Raw genomic sequence first — 14,944 nt, forward strand, 5'->3', positions numbered from 1 at the left:
GAGGAGGGGTGATGGCTGATGCTGAGGTCACTGTGTCTTCGGGGGATCTCATGATGGTGAAGGAAGAGGAGGGGGAGTCCAGAGGCAACAACCATAAGACTCAAGTCATCCTGCACCTGCAGCCCATCTTGCATGGGTAATATGGAGGTTATGATTGGGACATTAAATGCTTTGCGTTTCCTGTGAGACAGTGAGGCAGAACAAATATGTGTATTGGAAATGATATAACAGGATACATGTATTTATAATCAGGTTTTCAGCATGACAATAACATATTTTCTCACTGTTTTCCACTCATATTAGACAATCTTATGAAATCATTCTACATCCATGCTTTTTAAATTCAATTTAAGATTAGCTTAAAGAAAAATACAGCATTAGGCTGTGGAGGGACAGAGAGAAGCAAACATTAGTTAGAAATACAACATTTATTAACACAAGTATTTTTCAGTTATATGTGAGAATCTGTTGCCCTCTGCAGGGTAAATGATGACATTGTTGACACCGGCACTACAGTCTTGGCCATAGAGACTCACCATGGTAAGTAACACTGAGACATTTCCCTTCAGTGCTTACATTCAATGTCTTACGCAAAAATAGTCAAATCAACAACTTATTTATTACAGCAATCATGTGCTTCAATGATCATTCTCTCACATTATACTTCAAGCGACTCTATTTAACAAACACCAATTACTGAAGAATATTCATATGAGCCTCCTGGGATGCGTTGATTGACTGATGATGATTTTGTCGCTGCATGATTCCTGCTTTCATCAGCACCCAGGGGGGTATTTTTGTGAAAGCTGTGCACAATGCAAACACACTTTCCTGATTTTATTTTACTGAACTTATTGTTTGCATACTGTGCACACTGTGGCATGTCTGTGTCTGTCGGCATGACTGTGATCTATGTTTTCGGCCTGTAATCTTTAGATGAAAGTCAAGCAGAAGGAGAGGAGATTGAGTATGGCTACCCCATCACCTGTGGAGAAAGCAGAGCTGTGTTACTGTTCAAGAAGTTTGTGTGCCCTGGAATTAACGTTAGATGTGTCAAAGTAAGTCCATGACATATATTTAGTGTGACCAAACGGTAGTGAGTTATTCAATTATTTATATTGTAGAATTACAGACATGCTTATTGTCACATTTTCTCTGCCACCTTCTCTTTATATATTTACAGGAGCTTTTATAAAACACATTCTGTTCTTTTGTTTCCAGTTCAATGACCAGCTCATCAGTCCAAAGCAGTTTGTTCACCTGGCAGGGAAAGCCACCCTGAAGGACTGGAAGAGGGCCATCAGACTGGGAGGGGTTATGCTCAGGTAGACTGATGGAAGTAAAACAAGCACCTTTGTCATAGCTGATGGTAAAACCACTGCATGCTAACTGTCTCTGTGAACGACCTTCCTTCACTTAATTCTGTTGCGTTATGGGTTAAAGAGTCAGACTTAAACTGCTCAATCTAATGCCATAAGCAGCACATTTCACTTATATAATTTTCACTTGCCTTGAGTTTGTGTCTGTCTGTCTGTGCTGTGTTGCCAGTACATTCCTTAAGTAGTCGGTAAGCAGTATTATTATGGCAGCAAGATCAAATAACATGCCATCAAGCTGCTGAGTGATACTTCTCACTCCTTTATCATGTTTGCACTTGTTACTGTGAGTCAGTACACCAACTCAGTTGGCAATATCTTTTCATCTTTACTCCTCTCAAGGCCTTTGTGTGAAGCAAACCTCTGGGAATCTATTGCATTTGTTCAACAAATTCAATCCATACTTATACAACTTTCAGTAGCAGTGTAACAAATATCTTCTTGGATATTCTGGTAGGATTCTTTTAACCTGCTTCTCCCTATGCAGAAAAATGATGGACTCTGGCCAAATAGATTTCTACCAGCATGATACCGTGTGCAGCAACACCTGCCGCAGCACTAAATTTGATGTGCTGATCAACAGCACACGGCTTCCTCCAAGGACGTCAGTACAGCCGAGCCCATCCTGCCTGGCTCTTGACCCTCTTGGAGGACAGGTGCCTCCCCTGACAGGTGGAAGACAGGTGCCTCCCCTGACAGGTGGATTTTAGCTGGCATTTACATTTAGCTGCTTTCTGTCTCACATATGCTCAAGTTTCTGTTCTCTGTTGTACCATTTGAGATGATGCAGACAAAAAAGTCCCCAGGATATGATTAAATTTTCAATCTGCCTATGATGTATTTGTGATTTATTTACTGTGTATATTTTTTTTTATTTCAGCAGAGGTTGTACATGATGCAGCAGAGGTAGAAGAGCCCTCGGAGGATAAGTTTTGTACAACAGTAGAGTGGAGCCCTGGTCTAACCAGGCCTGTAAACCCCACAACAGCCAATGGACATGCTGCAAAGAGAAAAAAGGCTGACATACCTGGTAAACATAAAAAAGGATGGAAAGGAAAGCTGTAACGACAATTATTATTTCCATCAGTTGTCCCTCAGTCCTTCAGTGGTTTGTATCACCCCTCTTACAGCCGCTGCTGTTTGACACCTCTGATTCACTGAGCCAATGAACCTCTGAATCTGCATTTGCAGGATGTTCTGCCATTCCTGCAGACTGGCCTTAAAAAGTTGCTGACCAGTGGCAGGCAGAGTCATGTCCCTTTATATTACCATCTGACACATCTGACATTTCTAAGTGCGGCTATTTCTTGCTGGGACCTAAACTTTGATTTAAGGGCTTTTAAAGGTGACCTGATTAGGCATTGTTCCAGTGGGACTATAGTTGCTAAAATAGCCTCCACTGATCATTTTTGTGAATGGCAAATTGCAGTGCCTCACTGCACAAACTGCTTTAGAGCTAAAAACAAAACAAAAAAACAAAACAAATAACACAACTGTGCTCTTCTATCTCCAGAAATGTGCTTCTTCCCTTTAAATGTTGAAGACATGGGGGAATAAAATGTAGTTTCAGATAGCTGCACACAGGATTTGGGATATTTTCGCCAGGCATATTGTATTTATCTCGACAGACATTTAAGCAAGTGTGAGAGTGGACACATTTCTTGCAAGATAAGATATCAAACACCTCTGACATTTTATCGTTCAAATACATGCAAGTCATTTTTCAGTTTACCTCCAATCTTAGACCACCTATTTTCTAACCCATTTTCCTACGCTTTCTTCTCTACCTCTATCACCCATTTAACATCTTCTTTAAAAGTGCTGTACCTGTCCCATTTCCTCTATCTCTTTATACCTCTATTCTCCTTGTACAATTGTTTCTCCAACCCTGACACCCTCTCCTATGTTTCCCTCTTCACTTTATCATTCTATCAGTCCTTTGACTGTCTTCAAATCTCATTCCCAGACATTTCCCTGCTTCCCTTCCCTGCGACTATCCTGCATTTCTTATTTATTTCGCTTGTCTACTCATTGTGTTCAATCTCTGTTACTGTCCAACTCCCCGGTGCTCATGAGAAGGCATACTCTCAAACACATACACAAATCTCCTCTATGATCTTACCTATACTAGTTTCTCTTCTTTCACTATCGCTGTCATTTTTAAATCCCAACCTCGTACAATGAAAAGACAAACAAACATACACAGAGGTCTCCACATATCATAATAATGTCCCACCCAATTGACTGTGTCTAGATGGAATACTGAGCCTGTGGAAAGGTGTGTCGGACTCTGGGCTGATGAGAGACGTCCTGTCCAGTCTCCAGACTGAATTATTAGCCACTCTTAAAGGAGTGGAGGTTCGCAGCAAGAAGGCCAACCTGCAGGAGACAGGTGAGACCCCTGTAAAAAGAATTGATTTGATTAGATTAGTCAAATGTCAGTCAAGTTAACAAAGAAACAAAAGACAAATCACATTTTAAAATGATTTTCAATAAAAGTCCGACAAGCCAAATTTGGTTTGAGAAGGAAATTCATGAACATTGATTTCTAATCCTGCACAATTTGCTCTGGACAAATTGATAGAAGAATACTATTAATCAATCAAGCCTTGTATTATAGCTGACTTTTGATTGTTTTGTTTTGTCAGATGCCGTCATACTTAATTCCCTTTGTGAGATGTTTGGGCTTTTAGACTCAGTGAAGCAAGCTCTGGACCAGAGGCGCAGCCAGAATGAAGAGAACAAAATCCATGATGGTGAGAAAGCTGCTAAAGGAAACATACACTACAAACAGTTCTATCACATTGGATTGTTTTAACTACTATCCTGTTTCTCCTCAGAGTTGGATGAGATCTTTGAGGAACGTAGGAAGCAGGGTATTGTTAAAAATACCTCCCACAAACACCTGAAACACCTTCGACCTCAACGTCACAACCCATCAAGCAGCCAAACCCAGAACTTGCTGTCACCAGTCATCACTAGTCCCATGATCCAGCCTCTCTCTGTTCTGAGTTTATCTGCAAGATCTTACGCTCAGCTCACCATAAACTCTCAGCAATTCCCCCACATCTCCAGTGGCCAGCGTCACCATGCTGCAGCTGGCAGGACAGGCAGGGACGATCAAAGTGCCACTCTGGAGATGGAGCATGAGCTGTGTGAGATAGGCAACCGGAAGAAGGTTCACAAGCTAGGACAAGAGTTGGTGAGGCGAGAGGAAACCTTAGGGATCCACAAAGAGCATGGACAGAGGACTATTATAGTTCAAGAAGGCCCTCACCTTAGAAGTGAGGTAGTGGAGGAGAGAGAGAGCTTGCATGATACTAAAAAGTTGGTTTTAGGAAAAAAGGCATCAAAGAAATATAAAATTAAATGAGAAAGAGATGATCCCAAAGGGGATGCTGTAGGACTAAGTAAGGGGTTGTGCCTAAAGCATAAAATAAGACTCAAAGAGAGGAAACAATTAAAAACATTATTCCTTTGTCAAATTGTACTTTCATTTTATATACTGTGGTTATTCACAGTGCTGTTACAGGCAGAAATTATTTCTTTTGTCAAGGTTGCAAATCATGATCGTGATCATTTTGGACATACTTTTATAAGATTCTATTAAACTCAAAACACTCAATTCTTGCTTGTCCACTGCAAAAACTGTGACATTTACTGCAAAACCATGTGTATGTCACAGTAGTCCAAGTATGTACTGTATTTCTAAATTTCAGTTTTAATACACCTTTCAGATGTCTGTAAATATAGTTTTTGATTCTATTAATGGTCTTCAGTGACAGCGTTTTCCCTTGTGTACAAGGAGTTGGTAATTTTTTCTGTTGTTTGTTGTAATATGTCCCTTATACTTTAATAATTAAGTTTGTTATGATATTTGTAATAGAAAATACTTTTTTGTGAGTCTCAATTTTATGTTGAATTTTATAATGTTTGGATTTATATATATTTCACTCAGGCTTATATTTTTTAGAGATCTATGCACCAGACACTCACTGCCTAAGGAGTAGATGATTCTTAATTTTTAACAATGAAAACCATATATTTAGTAATTATTGTGACTGATGAAATGTGTTGTTGGTTTAAACAGGATATGGTTTATTAATGTGCTACAAATACATAAACTTGTACATTTAGTTTTCCCCTTTCCCTTTACTACACAAACTTTATAAAGCTGGAAAATATGTTACACATGTCAAAGTGCAATAGGAAGTGCACTAAAGGTCCAGACCCTGTACTATAATGAGCACATTTTAAATAAAATCTTTTATGTTTAACATTTTCACATCAGCAGTGTTTAAGCTAAGGTTGCACAACTCAATTTATACTTGGTTATTTTTCATTAATGGCAAGTGTCACTCAGACACTTAATGATATTTCATTCCTTTCGTCATCTTTCTTACAGTCAGGTTCAGCTAACATGAAAGCTAACTGGTGCAGTCTGAACTGTTTCTTTCTCTGATGTTTTAGAGTACCTGCTTCACCCGTAGAACTGACTTAAAGGATAGTACAACATTTAATCATTGTGAAACAAAACTGCTGCCTACTGCTCTCTATGTTGACTTCACCGTCACAATCACTGATGATGAAATTAGCATTTTCTTTAAGGCAGCTGATGGAAAATTGCCTATATTGTGATATCACTGCTTGGTGAGTGTGTGTAAATGCACCATGCTTTAAAGTTTTAACCCAAAGATAGTGCAGCCACAATTTCCTGCCCTGTGTAATCCACTGTTAATTTACCGTTTAAGCACCACGTTGCATGCCAAAGCTGTGTGACAGACAGTGATGGCTTGATAGCCAGCCTTTGTCACCCTCGCTCAGAACTGTAATATGTTATTATAAATTCACGCTCAACATTTCATGGGCAGCTGTAGTTGTTTGTGAGGGGTTATGAGTGGCAGCTGATAAAAATGCTCCATAAAATGACTTTCATCACAGTGCAGCTGTCAGTATCCCCGTTGACACCCATCCTGTTGTTGGATATGAACAGTATTTTGTTACATCCTATTAAGTTTACTGCAAATTGAACTATCATGCACTTGAAAGGGGTCAGGCTAAAATACTCCTTAGTTTAAACAGATTGCTACCCTGTGCCTGGAATACCAGGTTGTAAAATGGCTGCCATGCATCAAGCAGGTGTAATTACAGGTGTTAGCCTGACATATGTTGCAGTCTCTTGGTTAAATTAAGTAATTTGCTGAGCAATCCGTCTTTCATCTGTCATTCGGGGCTAACGACATTAGAGACTGAGATGTGCCCTCATGTTGGAGGCCCTAGATGTGTCTGTTGGCACTCTTTAATTGAATCCACAGCTTTAATGTCCACACACAACAACAAAATGAATGATGAATAGCCTGCATAATGGAATCTTGATCCAATTGGGCGTCCTGGGGCCCTAGAAAAATGTGCCAGCCCAACCATGTTTTAACACCGGCTTGGTTCATGCAGAGAGGTATATGCAACATCAGCATTTGTGTAAAATGTTGTCATTTCTTTTTTAAAGCCATTAAATGCTGTAATCCAGAATTCATAAGAAAATATAACACTTTTACATGTTATAGGACTCCCAGAGACACCGGCAACATTTGTCCATGTCCTTTCCGTGCAGCTTTTACACCTGTGCTACATGTTTACATTTAAAGGTGTAGTAAGCGATAATTACGGTGGCCGAGACCCGCCATAGCTGCAAATAAAAGTAACGCTGCAAACAAAAAGAAACGCTGCTGCAAATAAAAGAAACGCTGCAAATAAAAACAAACGCCGCTGCAAATAAAAGAAACACCGCAGCAAACAAAAAAAACACCGCAGCATATAATAAAAAAAAAACCGATGCAAATAAAAAAAGCCACAACGGAATTGGATTACCGGGGACTGTTTTTGCCGAAACACCGGAAGAAGAAACAACAACAACAACAGGACTACGAATTGGAAAACGAACTAGAAAGAGTCGCTAATGTGTTATTTGGTCAGGCGATGTTGCTTGTGTTGTTGTTGCTTGTACATGTAGGTCAGGAAAAGACGTAAAAGGGACCGTATATGGTTTGTTATTTGTGTTATTACGTTACGTGTTGGACTAAATACATGGACATATTGAGGAAAGTATTTCGATGTTATGGAAACGGATTTCATATTTCACAAGAACGGATACTTGGCGAGCTGTACAGAAAGTCCTGAGTCATAAGATGATCGGTGTGGATAAAGGGAAGACTTTGAAGGTATGTAGAGATTTTTACTTTAGCTGAGTGGCTAGCCGAGCCAATCGCTAATACTATTACGGCTGTGAGCAACCAATATAATTCGTGAGTGGTCTTGAATGAATCAGGGCAACCTATGCTTTCTAACAATGTATGGCATGAACATATATGTTTAAGGGTTGGTGTTTAAAACATTCAGAAGGACTTGTGGCTACCTCCCAACCTCCGACCCGTCCCGTAGGCGGAACAACGACAGTAATAAGCTGCCGGCCCGGAACTATGTAGCCGTCAGTTGTTTCCACTCTCGTTAGTGGTCTCCCCGTGTTAGCCGAAGCTAACAATACACCGGCATTCTCCAGTTCAACTTCAAACCTGGGGCTACATCGCCTGACCAAATAACACATTAAAAAATACATGTAGCGACATTAAACACTACCATTTTCACTTACTTTCTAGTTCGTTTTCCAATTCGTAGTCCTGTTGTTGTTGTTTCTTCTTCCGGTGTTTCGGCAAAAACAGTCCCCGGTAATCCACTTCTGTTGTGGCTTTTTTTATTTGCATCGTTTTTTTTTAATTATATGCTGCGGTGTTTTTTTTTGTTTGCTGCGGTGTTTCTTTTATTTGCAGCGGCGTTTGTTTTTATTTGCAGCGTTTTTTTTGTTTGCTGCGGTGTGTCTTTTTATTTGCAGCATTTCTTTTATATGCAGCAGCGTTTCTTTTTGTTTGCAGCGTTACTTTTATTTGCAGCTATGGCGGGTCTCGGCCACCGTAGATAATAATCCAATACATTTTTTGTCAAAATCACAGAATCTCTCCTCACCATCCGCTAGCCGTCCCTGACAACAGCCAACACAACAATGCTCAGCTGATGTTAGCTGTAAAGTCGCAGAGTTGTTACTACAGTTGTTTGACGCTCTGCACGTTAGCTTCACAGCTAACGTTAGTAGTGTGCTAACGTAACCTACAACTAGCTGCTGTGTAGTTGCTCGCTGTGTATCTCACTGCTTTCAAAGTGTTCACAGTCATGAAGACATATAAACACAAGTTTACTATCACAATAATCTCACATGAGAGTGAGACGCGGTCTGGTGCCAGGCTAGCCACCTGTACTATCAAAGAAATAAATGCTGCTATCAAACTGAAGCTCGCGCAGTCGTTATGTCCGTTACCATGACAATGCGCATCCATGAACTTCGGGAGTGGGGGAGGGGAGGTTGTTTTGGTTCTCACTCATATATCAACAACTTTTCTCCTTGTTTTCCCCCACATCGCTTACTATACCTTTAACTTTGCACATTGCATAAAATCTAAAATCTGAGAGTGATTTCTGTCGAGTTTTCTCAAACAAGCATGGCCAGCTGTGGGCAGAGAAACAAAATTGGTAACCTCCTCGAATGCAAATTCAAGGCACACAACACGACAGACTATCACATTCATGGAGAAATATAATTTCCACCTTTCATGAGGAGGTGTGAAGGCATGCTTATCTGTCTGTCATGTGTGGATATGTGTGAATATATGACTAAATTAACCAGCTAATATGACAAAACCAGTATTTTTTTATTTATTCAACACGAGAATGGATATATCATTGTTCACGTAGACGTGGGTAATTACAGGTGTTATACAAACACAGCCTATATGAAGTACTAGGGCATGGAGCTTGCCTTAATAATGAGTATTTTCTAAACCTGTAGGCTAGCTGTTGTTTTCAGACTGATAATCCTCTAGCCTACCTGTTCTTATTTTATTTGTGAATAAGCTTAAGGGGAGATTTCACCGTCTTTGTTTCATACTAGACCACATTAGACCAGATCCAGATCAAAAACCACTATGCCTAGACTTCTCAAATCTGGACAGGATTATTCTGCAGACTTTGCAGATTCATAAAAACACAGTTCGTGATTTGTGAAACCTTTTTTCTATTTGTGAAAATGCAATAAAGGCACATTTCACCATTTTTTGGGACACAGGCCACATTAGACCAGGTCCAGATCAAAAAACCACTATGCCTAGAGGTTATAGGCTGAGTCAGGACTCAGGAGTGACATTTAAGGAATTCCTCATTAAAATGAAGCCAAATGGATGAAAAGGAAGATAAATATATCCTTGTCTTTATGTGTCCACACACACACACACACAGAGAGAGAGAGAGAGAGAGAGAGAGAGAGAGAGAGAGAGAGAGAGAGAGAGAGAGAGAGAGAGAGAGTCTGGGGTTTTTCTTGGCCGACGTTTGAATACACATTGTCGTTACTGGATTTTGCCGCTTGGAGGCGCCCGGCTCATACTTCCCAGCTGGGAAGGAAAGCGGGTTTGAGAAAGAAATTTCTCCCCTGAACTGTTTACCCTGACGTCAGTTTGCAGAACTAGCTCTGCCCTGGCTCCCTCGGTGTCTCTGAAACTCCACTCAGTGAGAACTGGAGGACTAGATGGGCTCGGTTCTACAACTTGCGCGCCAGGACCTCACGGACTGAATGAAATGATTCCTTCTGTGCGTTTAAAGTGGACTAAAAGCGCTTCACGATGAACACCTGCGCCTTTCTGTTGATTTTGACTGTTCAAATCTACGCCGATGGCATCGAGGGGCCAACAGGTAAGGCGCATATTAATCTCGACCTCCTTGGAAAGTTTTTAAATTTTGCATTTGGATAAAACTACACTGAAAGCAAAAGCGGAGCGAGTCTGGTGAGGATATCAACTTTGCCCCTGTTCCCAAACACGTTTATCTGCAGCTTCTTTTTGCTTCCCATTACTTACTAATGGGACAATATATTAGTGTTTTCGGCATAAAATAAAATAAAATAACATAACATATTACATTTGTAAAAGGAAGAATGAACTTTTCTCAGTGTTAGTGTCTCTGCTAAATAATGTGCATTATTTGGATATGGACTGTATCTGGGTGTTCTGTGGAAAAAGCTCCTATTTCCCCAAACAATACAATCTACTGCGTTAAGCTGCTTCTGGTATTTGTTATTGCTCACGCATATTTAAAGGCGCCAGGTAGATTAAAAGGTGCTTGACATCTGTGAGCCAAAGTTAGAAATCAGTTCATTCAAATGGAACATACTCGACACTCCAAAGACATTTCCCAAAACAATTCAATCAATATGTGTGCGCGCGGATCTCCCAAATCCCAACAGCCTGAACCAATCTGTGATGACATCCAGAGACTAAAACCTGGAGCTGCTCCATACTGTCGTTGAGCTGCATGTTATTGGCTGTGTGACTGCTTAAAAGTTTACATTCTGATTAGATTTGAGACGTTGTGTGCTTAAAATCGTGTCCTCATAATAGCATTACAGGAAGGAGATTTTAACAGTGAGGATGTGTGAATCACCCAAGATGAGGAAAATTACATATTTCGTGTTAATTGGTTTGTGGAGAAGGATTTCATTCAAAAGAAAAAGAAGATATCTCTTTTCTGTTTTGTGAGTAAAATAGCTGGATTGTAAAATGACGAGAATATGTGTTTCAGAGAAAAAAAAGATCACATCTATGCAATTTCTCAAATTGTTAACCCAGTGATACACAGTCTTTTTCTCCCCTCCATTATTTTTGCAGTACTGTTCCAGAAAGATAAATGAACACTGAAAATCAGCCACTTATCACAGAGAGACTGAGAGATGGAAAGACAGACTCAAAGAGTGGTGAAAAGACATATATTTTATGTGAAATTGACTCGGGCCTTCACATGTTCTTTCACATTCATGATTTCAAAAATCTACTTTTACCATTGAACTCTAATCGGCAATTATGTTGTTGAATTATAGAGATATACTTTAGTCATTTTTTGTCAAAATGCTGACATGACTTGGGCCTGTACTTGTCTTTGTGACACACACACACACACACACACACACACACACACACACACACACACACACACACACACACACACACACACATTTATCTTTATGTCCTTGTGAGGACACTTACTGACATAATGCATTAACTAGGCCCTTCTTAGACCCTTACCCTAATCTTAACCATCAAAACTAAAGTCTAAGCCCAACTCGTACCCTAAACTGAACCTCAACCCTATTCTACCCTTAACCTTAAAACCAAGTCTTAAACCTCTAATTGCCCTTTGAAGGTGTCAGAACAGGCCAAAATGTCCTCACAACACTGGTTTTCAACTGAAATTGTTTCTCTCAAAAATAAAAACGTGTGTACACACACACACACACACACACACACACACACACACACACACACATATATGTATATATAGAGAGAGAGCATTTGTAATGTTGAAATAATATTGATATTTACATAGCAGACTGCTTTAACACAGTACTTGTCACATGTGTGTTCAATTAGCCTGTTTATATATTTGTCAAATTTAAATGTGACCAATATTTGTATAAGTCGCTGCCCGTGCTATGATAAGAAATAGAAAAACCTAGTAACATGAGTGAAAGAAGTAACAACAACAACAACCAAATAAAACAACAAAATCATGCAAGCAGAATGTGTATTGTCACAAGCTGAATGGAGCAGATCATTAAGAGGAATGGGCTGAGACATATGAAGGATTAAATCACACACAGGTAATTAAAAGAGCTGAATGGAACAGTGACGCTTCACTAGGGCTGTGTGAGAGTGTCTGTCAACAAAAATTTACACAGCGTCGGTTTTTTAGTTGGTTAACTGGAGTGTTGCGAGCCTTGCCATCTGCGCTTTTACCTTCCCATTAGCTGCTAATAGTCAACACTGCCAATTTCCAACACTGCCAATTTCCGTGGCTTCTCCTCTACATGACTGATGACTCTGCCTGACTCCCTTCATGCTTCATCCTATAGGAGGAGCATGAATGCAGCCTTGACTCCCACAATCCTCAAAGTGTCTCCCTTGATTAACACTCTTTGTTTATGGCTCTGATTGTGTGAGGACCACACCTTAACCTCGAATGCTTTTTAACAGTTAAAGCTCTGCACTCCGTTGGGGATTTCTTGCCTTTTTCCACCCGATCAAATCCATATTTTCCATAACTCTTCCTCCTGCTGCGGTCGGTCCTGGCTGTCAGTTCAGGGGAAGTGAAATTATTAGAGGCTATGAAATATGGAGGCTCTCTGCTGCACTGGACTGACTGCAGTGTGGGTGATAAGAGGAGAGAAAAAAAAATCATTCACATATTTGCTCAACACAAAGAGGTTATCAACATGAAAGTCTAGTTTCCGGCTCTGTTTTTTAAAAAAATATTTTTTATTTTTCCTAGTGCAGACACTTTCCCCTCCTCTTTGGTGGAAATAGAATGGGTGCTCATTTACCATCTGTTTCCTTCATTAGCAGCGAATGTTGTCAACTGAATGGCGCAATTATCCCATGTTTCATGTCTCATTTCCCAATTTGATCTGAAGTTAAGGCTGAATATATCCTTTTTGCTTATTTCAGTGAATAAGATAACACTTGGATGAAGATGAAAAGGACTGTCGAGCCCAGACTGTCTAGTTAAAGCATGGCATGGAATGAATAAAACTTCAGGACTTAAAGTTTACTCTGCATTGACACCAGCAGCAGAACTGGGAAAAAAATGTATACTGCAGGACCACCAACACATATGGACAGAAAAAGATATTATAAGATAGAGCAGATATTAACAGGTGACACTAATACAAGCAGCAAGCAGATCACACGGGAGACCAGAGAGATTAAACAGGATACTTAAAAGATGACAAATCTTTTTTCTTCATGACTACAGCTGTATTTCCTCTAAAGAACTGTCTGCATAATTTAAATGTAGTTGCTGTACCAATTTGAATTTTTTTTTAAATTCTTGCAAAGGGTCATGATCATTGCATTTTTCATCTCTCTGCAACTATTTGTAGCTATGACATTTTGGTTCTACATTAGATGTTCACTATGATAGGACATCTCACTGAGTGGAACAAAAAGAGTTCATAAATGCATTTATGAATTATTGTAACCAGGTGGGAAAAATATGGAAGACTGTGTTGAAAATGTTGCCTTGGACCACAGAGATGCAGCAAAATCCAGAAAGTGGAAGTGTTCCCTGCAGGAGCCAGGCCACCATCTGTGGATAGAGGGCGAGGGGGCGTTGGGGATTGGGCCTAAATCAGACTGTCTCCTCTTCTGAAAAGGCTGGTTGATTTCCATCTTTGTGGGATCACAGGCGGTAATTCAGAGAGCAGATGGAAAACTTTGCAGCAAGAAGGGTGGGGATCTGGGCGGAAAGAAAACAGGAGAGAGAAAAGCCGAGAATGACAAAGGGATTTATTCAGATAGATTGTCAGGATGTTTTGTTTTCGGCTGCGCCGGACGCTCTGCCCTCAGCACTAATGTGTGTGTGATTAAACAGGGTGCTTATGTGAGGAGTCCTCTGGTCTGCAGCCTGTCTCTTCTTGTTTCTGTCTCTGATCTATTGTAATGTGGAGCTTTTGTGGAGGGGAGCCAGCCCACACTCATCTCACAAGTCTAGAAGATGAAATATATCCATGTATTGTATGTGTTCAAGGAATTCTGCCGGATGCCAAGTGCCATGGTCGGTACTCCTCCTTGCCGTGTCCAATCAGGGGCCTCGTCTGTCTAGAGCTGGTCTCATTTCTCATTTTGTTGCGATGGATCTCCCCTCCGTTTGTGCTGTGCTGAGTCGGCAGAGACTGTTTTCCTTAAATAATTGTGCTAAGGATTTTGCTGGTCTTGTTTTTAAAGATCACATGTTACTGATTCTGTTTCTAAATTCTCTGCACAAAGGTCCCGACTATGTTTTTTTTGTTTTGTTTAAGGAGTGAGTTGTGGCCTACTCAAGCGGAGGATTGTTTGCACTTCAGAAAGGTCAAATACAGGTTGGGAGTCCTGTTTCTGAGGCAGAGAGAGAGCAGGTTGTTGCATTTGAGGACACGGCAATGCCCAGAAGCTTTTACAGTACTCCTCTGCCATTAAATCCAGAACTTCTCTGTACACCCGCACTCCCTTATATCAAGTATTGGTGACCAATTCTGCAGAACAACAAAGAGCTCAAGGTCTCTCTTATTGTAAGTGTATTATTAAGGGTACAGGAATCAAGACAAGTCTGTAGTAACAACGGTGGGAAACCAAAAATCTGATTTCAATCTTTTAGAAAAGAGTTAAATGACCATGAAATATTAGTGAATGAGAAACATAGGAAATTAGCATGACTGCAGCTCACCAGTACACCTTTTTATTAGCATTGAGGTGAACAAGATGATGGATATTCCTTGTATTCCTCATTTATTCAAACACCTTAACTAAATACTCTTTATATTTATTTATACTTTATATTTCCATTCCATGTTTGACAGAAAACTTGAGAAATTAATTTTTACTTTTCCACTCATGGTCATTGCATTTTATGCTGGCCGTGCTCTTCAATTTAATTTTAGCATG

The 14,944-nt window shown here is 40.1% G+C and overlaps 2 protein-coding genes across 4 annotated transcripts in view; both read left to right on the forward strand.

The window, feature by feature from the left end:
* The first annotated feature begins 11 nt into the window (after window positions 1-11).
* LOC128366829 (glucocorticoid modulatory element-binding protein 1-like) lies at window positions 12-9,414 on the forward strand. The gene is made up of 11 exons (XM_053327596.1): window positions 12-136; window positions 482-540; window positions 937-1,058; window positions 1,222-1,325; window positions 1,864-2,048; window positions 2,257-2,406; window positions 3,631-3,768; window positions 4,025-4,143; window positions 4,219-4,665; window positions 7,278-7,334; window positions 9,373-9,414. The coding sequence occupies exons 1-11, from the start codon at window positions 12-14 to the stop codon at window positions 9,412-9,414; spliced, it is 1,548 nt and encodes a 515-aa protein (XP_053183571.1).
* Window positions 9,415-10,069: 655 nt separating this feature from the next.
* ptprub (protein tyrosine phosphatase receptor type Ub) overlaps window positions 10,070-14,944 on the forward strand; it is a 159,916-nt gene continuing 155,041 nt past the window's right edge. For all 3 annotated transcript variants that reach the window (XM_053327511.1, XM_053327510.1, XM_053327509.1), the window contains exon 1: window positions 10,070-10,166. In XM_053327511.1, coding sequence (XP_053183486.1) covers window positions 10,097-10,166 — 70 coding nt within the window. In that variant the 5' untranslated portion in view covers window positions 10,070-10,096. The remainder of the gene's footprint in view (window positions 10,167-14,944) is intronic.

The sequence above is a fragment of the Scomber japonicus genome, chromosome 10 (assembly GCF_027409825.1).
Source record: "Scomber japonicus isolate fScoJap1 chromosome 10, fScoJap1.pri, whole genome shotgun sequence".
Taxonomy (NCBI): domain Eukaryota; kingdom Metazoa; phylum Chordata; class Actinopteri; order Scombriformes; family Scombridae; genus Scomber; species Scomber japonicus.